Source organism: Abramis brama (assembly GCF_963993115.1).
Source record: "Abramis brama genome assembly, chromosome: 17".
Classification (NCBI taxonomy): Eukaryota; Metazoa; Chordata; class Actinopteri; order Cypriniformes; family Leuciscidae; genus Abramis; species Abramis brama.
The window spans coordinates 4769619-4781289 of NC_139979.1; the positions used below are offsets into that span (position 1 = coordinate 4769619).

The 11671-nt window shown below is 37.3% G+C and overlaps 1 protein-coding gene across 2 annotated transcripts; it reads left to right on the forward strand.

Moving 5' to 3' along the window:
• Positions 1 to 4: 4 nt before the first annotated feature.
• Positions 5 to 9887, forward strand: ethe1 (ETHE1 persulfide dioxygenase). Of its 2 annotated transcripts, XM_084089846.1 has the most exons (9): positions 8 to 155; positions 363 to 422; positions 2078 to 2264; positions 5171 to 5315; positions 6013 to 6161; positions 6579 to 6708; positions 7711 to 7800; positions 8046 to 8162; positions 9408 to 9887. In XM_084089846.1, exons 3-9 carry the CDS (start codon positions 2109 to 2111, stop codon positions 9452 to 9454), a joined length of 834 nt encoding a protein of 277 aa, XP_083945972.1. In that variant the 5' UTR covers positions 8 to 155; positions 363 to 422; positions 2078 to 2108; the 3' UTR covers positions 9455 to 9887. The 2 variants fall into 2 exon arrangements, with proteins under 2 accessions (XP_083945971.1, XP_083945972.1); XM_084089845.1 differs by having other exon boundaries at positions 5 to 422.
• The last annotated feature ends 1784 nt before the right edge of the window (positions 9888 to 11671 follow it).

The window sequence follows — 11671 nt, forward strand, 5'->3', positions numbered from 1 at the left end:
ACTCACTCTGACAGTTGTCTCTTCATGATGATGTTGTTTCTATAGTTGTTTGAATCTGAATCTGATCACATATCCGGCTGATTGACCTGTACTGGAAACTCTGGACAGAGACTTGAAGCTCATAAATGAACTGGAACTTGCACTCATAGTGGCTGGTAAACATCTAATTTTTTCATTACATCTTTTAGACGGCTCATGAATATTAATTAGGGTGTGCTGCTGTTGTTGCTTGGTATCACACTGGAAGCGTCTTGTAATTGACCCTCAGAGACTCATTGATATTTTTGAGCCTACGTGACTCCAGACACTTAGTGTTTCATGATCATTGAATATATTTGTACATTACCCACTTCCCTACAAAGAACCTGAAAGTGCAGGTCAGCGGACAGCAGCTGCTTTGACCTTTACAAGCGTATTTCCAGGTAAGTTCAAAGCAGCTTTATTTGGTTACTTCAAAAACCTTTTACTCTGGTTATCAAACATTAATTGTCGCCTACTATAATTGTAAATGTTGCTTTGATGCCTTTTAGAATGTGAGCTGCTTCTATTGTATTTTAACCCTTAGTTATTATAGTATAATTGATTGAAACGTTGCAATTTTCCTACTATTGAACCCCAGCAAATACGAAACATTATCCTAACGTTAGCACGTTTTCTGTTTGGTTTATTTTGGGAATCAGTTCATAAGATTAGGAACATTCTTTTAAAGGGATAGTCCACCCAAAAGTATAAATTCTGTCATTATTTACACAAAAGATATTTTGAAGAATGTAACTAAACAGTTTTGGTAACAGACAGAAATGGAGAAATGTAAAGTCTTGTTAAAGTTTGCTGGAGTATTTCTCACAATGTTTGACAAAAAAAAAAAAAAGTTAGCTAATAGGCCTACAGTCTATCTGCATGCAATAGATGTTGATCCTTAAAGAGATAGTTTTCAATTAATCTGTCATTAATTATTCATCCTCATGTTGTTCCAAAACCCATAAGACTTTTGTTCATCTTCCGTAAACAAATGAAGATCTTTTTTGATGAAATCTGAGAGCTTTCTGTCCCTCCATTGACAGCTATGCAACTACCACTTTAATACTACAAAAAGTTTATAAAGCGATCGTAAAACTAATCCATATGAATTGAGTGGTTTAGTCCAAAATTTTCTGAAGAGACTCAATCGCTTTATATGATGAACATTGAATTTAGGCTTTTATACAAATATAAACATTGATCAGCGAACATAAATAGAAGCTTAACCAAACCTGCTTGACACACAAGAACAAACCTCTTGCAGAAGCTCAAACATGCTGTGTAAAACGAGAATGAACCTCAGTGGTTCTCGCACGCCAAGCGAACATGCTTGAGCTTCTGTTTATCACAACTGATGTGTGAGTTGATGAATGTTTACATGTGAATATAAAAGCCTAAATTCAATCTGTTCAATCTGAGTCTCCCGAAATTTTTTACTAAACCGCTCAGTTCATATGGATTAGTTTTACGATCTCATTATTAACTTTCTGAAGCATCAAAGTGGTAGGCACTAAGCTGTCAATGAAGGGACAGAAATCTCTCATTTCATTTCATCAAAATGATCTTATTTTTTTGTGAACTAGTTTCTGTTTTTCTATGTTGTCAGAAGGCTTTTGTGACACCCTAATAAAAAAATTTAACAAAACGTTCTCTAATGGTTATTTGTAGGCTAGGTTTTGTTTTTAAACCAAAAACTAGTTTTCTCTCGTAAGTTCACTCGGCATCCCACCGCCAAGTGGCAGCGCTGCACACACGAGCTTGATGCGCATGCGCGGACAAGTCAAAGTTCCTTGTCAGTGCCCGTGATCACTTTAGATTTTCATAAACATTAGAAATCGACACTACTGTCTATACTGCATATTAGCTCATTCATAAAGCGATCCCATGCATGAGCAATTCACGTCTCTTGCTAAATAATACGCGCCCCCACTATCTGCAGAGATCCCGGAAGGAGGCGTGCACTCGCCATGGCACTCGCTCGTTTACAGTTAAGTTACAGTTTGACGACCCAAGGTCCTTCAGTGATCTGATCTGAGACTCGTTATACCGGTTTAAGGTGGAGACTCCGACGTGCACACAGAAGTAAAATGAGTGCAGCTCTTTTAAACAGACTGAAGCCTGCAGTGAGCTCTGCGATCCGGCTGTGGAACTGCAAAGCACCGGTGATCGTTCACAGAGGCCCGGCGGCGTCAGTGAGACTCTACAGCGGACTGATGGAGCCCGGAGCCCCGCTCTTCAGACAGGTGAGAGCGCGCGGGGCTTGTGGTGCTCTGCAAATTAGTTTAAGTTTTTTATTCATGTGACATGAGGAGTGTGTATGTTTTTGTTTTGAATGAGAACCAGAGAGAGTGATAAAGACAAAGTGAAATACAGACACATAAAGTGTGCAGGAACTTATCTCGCATCATGTGACCTAAAGTTTTCTACAACAATAAATCTGCAATAGATGTTGATATTTTATGAGATTCTGAACACCTGACCTGTGTGAATGTGAACTTGAGCAGAACTGGCATGCGTCCACTAAAATAAGTGTGAAAAACATATTTATGACTTCTGTATGTTTAGCATGAAAACAAAGGAACATTGAAACCACTGTGAAGCAAAACTCCTAAAAAATGTATTGACGTTTTAGCATCTTTAAATGACAGTCCATAGCAAATGCATAACAAATTGCAACATTTTATTAATTCTCCACAGTTCAGAAAAAGAAAGAGCTTTTATTGCCGATTTGTCTTGGTGACAGAAGCTTCCAGTGCACAGACAGATAATACAAATAAATAATACAAATACAGACAGATAATACAAATAAGACAGATAATACAAATATACATATATACATATATATATATATATACAGTGAGGAAAATAAGTATTTGAACACCCTGCTATTTTGCAAGTTCTCCCACTTAGAAATCATGGAGGGGTCTGAAATTGTCATCGTAGGTGCATGTCCACTGTGAGAGACATAATCTAAAAAAGAAAAAATCCAGAAATCACAATGTATGATTTTTTAACTATTTATTTGTATGATACAGCTGCAAATAAGTATTTGAACACCTGAGAAAATCAATGTTAATATTTGGTACAGTAGCCTTTGTTTGCAATTACAGAGGTCAAACGTTTCCTGTAGTTTTTCACCAGGTTTGCACACACTGCAGGAGGGATTTTGGCCCACTCCTCCACACAGATCTTCTCTAGATCAGTCAGGTTTCTGGGCTGTCGCTGAGAAACACGGAGTTTGAGCTCCCTCCAAAGATTCTCTATTGGGTTTAGGTCTGGAGACTGGCTAGGCCACGCCAGAACCTTGATATGCTTCTTACAGAGCCACTCCTTGGTTATCCTGGCTGTGTGCTTCGGGTCATTGTCATGTTGGAAGAACCAGCCTTGACCCATCTTCAATGCTCTAACTGAGGGAAGGAGGTTGTTCCCCAAAATCTCGCAATACATGCGAGTCATCCTCTCCTTAATACAGTGCAGTCGCCCTGTCCCATGTGCAGAAAAACACCCCCAAAGCATGATGCTACCACCCCCATGCTTCACAGTAGGGATGGTGTTCTTGGGATGGTACTCATCATTCTTCTTCCTCCAAACACGTTTAGTGGAATTATGACCAAAAAGTTCTATTTTGGTCTCATCTGACCACATGACTTTCTCCCATGACTCCTCTGGATCATCCAAATGGTCATTGGCAAACTTAAAACGGGCCTTGACATGTGCTGGTTTAAGCAGGGGAACCTTCCGTGCCATGCATGATTTCAAACCATGACGTCTTATTGTATTACCAACAGTAACCTTGGAAACGGTGGTCCCAGCTCTTTTCAGGTCATTGACCAGATCCTCCCGTGTAGTTCTGGGATGATTTCTCACCTTTCTTAGGATCATTGAGACCCCACGAGGTGAGATCTTGCATGGAGCCCCAGTCCGAGGGAGATTGACAGTCATGTTTAGCTTCTTCCATTTTCTAATGATTGCTCCAACAGTGGACCTTTTTTCACCAAGCTGCTTGGCAATTTCCCCGTAGCCCTTTCCAGCCTTGTGGAGGTGTACAATTTTGTCTCTAGTGTCTTTGAACAGCTCTTTGGTCTTGGCCATGTTAGTAGTTGGATTCTTACTGATTGTATGGGGTGGACAGGTGTCTTTATGCAGCTAACGACCTCAAACAGGTGCATCTAATTTAGGATAATAAATGGAGTGGAGGTGGACATTTTAAAGGCAGACTAACAGGTCTTTGAGGGTCAGAATTCTAGCTGATAGACAGGTGTTCAAATACTTATTTGCAGCTGTATCATACAAATAAATAGTTAAAAAATCATATATTGTGATTTCTGGATTTTGTTTTTTAGATTATGTCTCTCACAGTGGACATGCACCTACGATGACAATTTCAGACCCCTCCATGATTTCCAAGTGGGAGAACTTGCAAAATAGTGTTCAAATACTTATTTTCCTCACTGTATATATAAAATAAACAATATACAAAATAGACAATGAACAATATATGCATTTACTATGTGTACAGGTAAGTTATAACTCAATATTATATACAATAACTCAATATTCAAAAACATGTATTAATCTTAGTTAATGTTAATTCCAACATTTACCATACATTATTAAAACCAAAAGTTTTTTCTTATTATTTAATGGACCTGAGTTATAACATGAACTATCAAGAAACGGTTGTATTTTTTTATTAACTAATGTTAACAAAGATTAATAAATACTGTAACAAAATATAAATTGCTGATTTTTAGATAATATTAATTATTGCAGTCATTGACTAATATTAACTAATGGGACCTTATTTATTATAGTGTATAGTGTATATTTATGTATAGTGTTACCGTTACTTCTGTAAAAGCTCTCTCTCGGTTTCTTCCTGTTATTCTAAAATGAATTTGTCATTTTAATTTGTTTTATATCAGTGGTGGAAAATATCAAATTAGATCAAAGAAATTTCACTATGTAATTTTGTCAGAAATAATAGTTACCCTGTTGATTTTGTGTGTGTGTGTGTGTGTGTGTGTGTGTGTGTGAGCTGCATGTAACGAGTAAACTGAGGGAGATATGACTGGAATGTTATTGGACACACACATTCAGCTGACTCACTCTGACAGTCCTGATGATGATGATGTTGTTGTTCCTGTAGTTGTTTGAATCTGAAAGCAGCACGTACACATACCTGCTGGCCGACACGGACACCAGAGAGGCCGTGCTGATCGACCCCGTGCTGGAAACAGTGGACAGAGACCTGCAGCTCATCAATCAACTGGGACTTAAACTCATAGTGGCCGGTGAATCTATCCATCTATCGTTCTATCCATCTATCGTTCTATCCAGGGCCTTAAACTGGCAAAATGCATCAGCCGCCAATGGCCGGAGCCACGAAACTAAATTTTAGATACCAGTTAAAATTCACAATTCTCTATTCCAATTTTGAGACCACAGCTAAAACTACTAGCCTAACTAATGTACATTTAAAACAATATTAAAGACAAGTTAACAGCCAGTAATAAAATAAGAACAAATAATCAAATTACTAGCAAAAGCACCAATAAATACAATATAAGAAAGATACAAATGAGGGGGAAAAACTGCTTTTCAGGTTTTTCAGGTAGGTCTGACAGTGGTTTTCAGGTACAGAATTTTAATAAAGTAAGCAAATGTTAAATAACACTGCATAGTCTTCACTGTATAAATTAAGCATCCTTATTAAAGTTACAAAAGTTATTCAGTCTAGAGCAGTGAGAGATTTTTTCTCAAGCGCAAGAAGACGTGAAAGAGCTCAGTTTAGTATTTGCATGCTGTCTGAGACATGCTTTCTGGGCGCGCACTTTGGATGTTTGTAAAATGGTGATTTTGACTCGCATTTGGAGCTTGGCAAGTGTTCATTTTAGGCCCTGGTTTTATATTCCATTTATGAAATAGATGCAAAAACAGCCTGGTCTACTGTCAGTTTGATGATGCCTGTCTGTGCATGTTCTCTCCCAGTGAACACTCACTGTCACGCGGATCACATCACTGGCACTGGACTGCTGAAGAAGAAGGTGTTTGGACTGAAGAGTGCCATCTCCAAACACAGCGGAGCCACTGCGGACATACTGCTCTCAGAGGGAGACCGGATCACTTTCGGAAAACATGTATGAAGGATTACACCTGACCGGGGCTATTCAATACATTTTAAAATCCATACTGTTTCAAAAACAAAGTCATGACCGGGCCATTTACAGTATGTTTATTTATATTAAATAATATATAATAATATCACCTAAATAATATATAATATTCATATTGCAAGTGATCAGGGCAGTGCATTAAACCTTACAATCCAGTCGGATTTAAAAACAGGATCATGAACAGGTCATTTACGCTTAGTTTATTTATGATAGTTCATTTGTTAAGAATTGTGTGAAGAAAAACATAAAGGCTGTGTTGATGTTTTACGGTGTTGTTATCATGCTTATCATAGTCAGTGAGAGTTGAACAGGTTATATAATAAATAAATTGCTGATAGGATTATTACTCCTTTCAGAACTTTGGCTTTTGGTCCGTTTCAGTGTCTAACCGTGCGAGAGACCCCGGGACACACGGATGGATGTTTGACGTACGTCACTGGAGATCAGAGAATGGCTTTCACCGGAGACGCCATCCTCATCCGGGGCTGCGGACGGACAGACTTTCAGCAAGGTGACCGAAGCGTTAGGATTACAGAAATACAGTATTGATTGAGCGAATCTCCCATTGTGGAGCTGTTAAAGAGGCCATATTATGCCCTTTTACAGTCTTGATTTTATCTTTGGGCTCTACTAGAATAGGTTTTCATGCTTTAATGTTCAATAAACAGTATTTTTCGACATTGTTGCTCAACTTCTCTTCACAGTTTGTCAGTATTGCTCTTTTTAGTTCCTGTCTCTATGAAGCCCCTCCTTCTGAAAAGCTCAATGTCCTCTGATTGGTTGGCTGGAATGGTGTGTTGTGATTGGTCAGCTGCTTTGAGCGCATTTTGGAAATGTCACTCCCCTTACCATAACCAAGAGTTTCAACACACTACTAGCTAACTCAACCAGGCCACGCCCCTTTATTTGCATATTCCTTGGGCGGAAATTATTACAATTATGAATATTGTGAAGTGCTTATTCCCGGAAAAAAACTCAAGACTACAATGGAGGCGTTTCAGGGAGTTCAGAAACAGTGTGAACTGATACAGAGAATAACTCCCGCTGGAGGGACTTTGTGCTTTGTAACTTTGCAGACCTTTTTCATGCTCAAACAGCAACATCACACACTGAAGAAAGATGATAAATTAAAAAAGCATTATAGGTCATAACAATCTTTTCATACTGTTTTTCTCTAAATGTACACAAGGAAGAATAAGATTTAATCTTTTACATTTAAATGCACCAATATAACAACACAGTCATAAACGCCTATGTACCTACATTGATTGTGAAGGTAGTCAAATGACAAACTGTTTAGAAAATGTAATACCCAAATAAGAAGCAGAATAAAATCAATTGTAAAAAAAATTGTAAAGTAATATCATGGTATTTAGTGAATATTCACAATATCATCTAGCCCTAATAGTTGTTTGTGGATTTTTCCCTGTGCTCATGTTGCCTTTGTTTTTGTAGTACTTGAAATGGCCACACGATGGCGAGACAGTAAAGCTCCTCGTCTGTCTTCTCTCAGGTTGTCCAAAGAGATTGTACGAGTCCATCCATAAGAAGATTTTCACCCTGCCTGCACATTGTTTCATCTACCCCGCACACGACTACAAGGGTATGTGATTTACAGGATTAAACTATGAGTCGCTCTGAAGACCATGGGAAACTAAAGTCTAAAACCACTTTAACTGTGTGGAAACCGCTGCTTCATTGAGTAATCTGATAAAAGACACCAATGTTAAACAATTAAACAACTATTTACTAAAGTTTGTAATAGTAGTAGGGATATTTCACTTTCTCTTTGTTGTTTTGTGCATTATTTCTTCTCCTGTTTGTTTGGATCTACTCTGAACGCTGAAGGCCAGACTGTGTCCACCGTAGAAGAGGAAAAGAAGTTTAATCCACGGCTGACAAAGACACTGGACGAGTTTGTGAACATCATGAACAACCTCAATCTCCCCAAACCTAAAAAAATAGGTAGAGTATCAGTATATTTATGCTGCATGTACAGTTACAATACACTGTTAGGACCGTTACACCATTTTATATGCGCATTATATAAATATTGAAATATTATTACAATTTAAAATAAATGTTTTCTATTTGAATATAATTACAATGTAACTCCGACTCAGTCTTCAGTGTCACATAATCCTTCAGAAATCATTCTAATATGCTGATTTGCTGCTCAAGAAACATTTATGATTATTTTCAATGCTGAAAACTGTTGTGCTGCTTCATGTTTTTGTGGGAATTATGATACATTTCTTTCAGGATTCTTTGATGAATAGAAAGTTCAAAAGAACAGCATTTATTTAAATAGGATTTATTTGTAAAATTATAAATGTCTTTGTCACTTTTGATCAATTTATTGCCAGTAAAAGTATTAATTAATTATTTGTAAATCTTATCTCTAACCTTGGAATAGTAGTGTATCACAGTTTTCAACACTGATAATAATAAAATGAGCATCAAATCAGCATATCAGAATGATTTCTGAAGGATCATGTGACACTGAAGACTGGAGTAATGATGCTGAAAATTCAGCTTTGATCGCAGGAATAAATGACATTTTTATAAATATATTCAAATAGAAAACAGCTAAACGTAAAGCTATGTTGAACAGAAGATACTTCTTTAAACAAAACAAAAAAATCGTAATAATTCGTAGCTTTTCAAATATCTCAGAGGAGTAGTTCACCATAAAACAACAATTCACCCTCATGTCATTCCACACCTGTATGATGTTATTAATTGTGTGTAACATAAATAATTCAACATCTGTGACCACAACTGTCACTATATTCCAAGTCATATGATATTTTGTGTGATGAACAGACCCAGATTTCAGTGCTCATTCACATTTTCACACACTCAAAGTGGCTACAACATCTGTCATGGTGTCAAACCCAATTCTTCTTTTGTCTTTTACGACAATAAAGTAATTCAGATTTGAGCAACATGCAAATGAGTAAATGATGACGAATTTATTTTCTGGATGAACTATCCCTTTAAATGTGCCGTAGGGGTCCGTTATAATGGAATGAGTGAAAACATGTATCTATCAGTCATTATGACTAAGATGGTTGGGTCGGGTTTGACGGGGTGTGTCGTTTTGCTCTTATTGCGTGTGTTTGAAGCTTCATTTGATGGGAAATGAGGACTAAAATTGTGTTCTTTTAACATTATTGTAATAACCATGTTTTGTTTTTAAACCCACAGATATATCGGTGCCTGCGAACTTGGTGTGTGGACTTCATGATATTTGAATGTGAAAACTGAAATGAACTTTTTAGGTGTCTTTTTTTAATTTTACAGTGCAATATACAATATAATTATAAACTACATTCAGTGAGATGATATTTGTATTTAATCATTCCTGTGATTCCGGGTAAGCAGACAAAGATGAACCAGAACAATGAAATATCAAACAATTACATTTTCATTATGGTCAGTATTTGTTTTTGTCGATTTTCTTCTTCTTCTGGATTTCAAAAAAATACATCATATAATATCTCATTCAGAGAAATGATGGCCTGCTTCTTTCAGCATCCTTTACTTAAATGCTTTAAATAATCAAGTGCTGCAGATCTCATTTGTAATGTGAAAGGTTATAGTAAAACTCATCTTATGATACATTTTGTGATAAAACTCTAAAATATATATATTTAATCTGTTTTTAATAAATGTTTGGTCAATCCACAGCTGCGTCAAGCCCAGTTTTTGGCTCTTTTGGGGGTTTTGTCACTTATACAAACATCCTGAATGTTGCATTTCCACAAATGCCTTTACCGTCAGGACAGACGAGAAAAACGAGGTGATTTGCAAGTGAAATGGGCTGAAAGTTCATGCACAGCCTGAAGGTCTCGTCTTCAAAACTATGTCATTTGCATTAGTATATCAGTGCTGAAGAGTCTTCACACTCAGATTACTGTGATACTGTTAGTTTGATCATCTGACTTTCAGTCTTTTCAGAGGATTCAGGTGTAGGACGTTCAGACAGGTGATGTTTCTGATCACCCACTCCACGTCATTGACGTGTAAATGTGGACAATTGTGTGGGTTTCGGGGCTGTTTTTGCAGTGTAGTTTCAATTAATGTTCTTTTTGGAGGCAGTTTTAAATTTCATAGTAGATCAAGCTCTTATGAAAGGTTGTTTCCACAACGGAATAAAAATAAAAGTGACTTTAATTGCGACTTTTTATATATCTCACTCACAATTATCTCACAGTTCTTACTTTTTTCAGAATTGTGATATATAAACTCACATTACGAGCAAAAAAGTAAGAATTGTAAAATCGCAATGACCTTTTTTTAGTGTTATTCTGTAGCAGAAACGGGGGGGAAAAACAATTCAGAGAAAAAAAGTCAGAATTATGAGATATAAACTCACAATTATGAGTTCATAACTTGCATTTGTGAGAAAAAAAAGTTATTTTTGAGCTAAAAGTCACAAGTATCTTTTTTATATTTGTATTCCATGGCAAAAAAAAAAACTCTGAGAAAATAAAGTCACAATTCTGAGATGTAAAGTCGAAATTCTGAGGGAAAAAATCTGAATTTGCGAGATGTCGCAAGTATGAGCATTTGTGAGATATAAACTCGCAATTGTAAGGAAAAAAGTCTTAATTGTGTGATTAAAAAGTTGCATTTACCTTTTTTAATTTTTTTTTTTTTTTTCGTGGTGAATCTGTTTGTTTCATTGTCTTGGGTGGGCGTGTGGCATAACACTGGCTCAGCCAATGGTGTGCATGTGGGGCGGAGCTATCTCTGTGACTTGACTAATGGCAGACAGGGACAGTATTTTAACTTTGACAGCAATGACTATTTATGCAGTTTTGTTTCAGTGCTTCACACTTGACCTCTAAACGAGCGAGTGTTGTGCAGTTACCTGCGTTTCATCAATCTCACGGCACTCAACACTCGTAGTGCCCTTTATGCAGAAGCAGCTCAATGCCAGGAAGCCAACAGATGTGCTTCGGCAGGAAAATAACAAGCCTTTTATTGTGTGACAGTGGGAAGTGTGAATAATGGTGAACAAAAACTGCCACATAAAGGCAGTCACTAAATTCTTGATATAGTCTCGCCTGCGTTTGCCAAATGAGGTTCTTTTGCTGCAAGGTATGAGATTTGAATCATGTCTCTGACAGTATGTTGTGTGCAGGAGGAAGACACTTTAGTGCACAAAAGAGCCAGCTGTCCGTGTCTTACTGCCCTCCATCTGGTCTGTGTTTTGTCTCAGCTTTTATACGCATCTCACTCTCTTGTCTTTCTGTCTGTGTGGCACTGAGACTAATATCATGCACACTTACACTTGAGATTTATGACCCCCGCAGTCGCGCTGGACTCTGACTGTCGTGATGTGAAAGTCACACTGTCTGTGTCACTCCCTCAGAAGTGAACTGAGCAACGATTAGGGGTCATTCCTCATACGCAGGACCTTTTGAACAATTGATGAGAAATCTGCTCAGGTCAAACTCACTTCA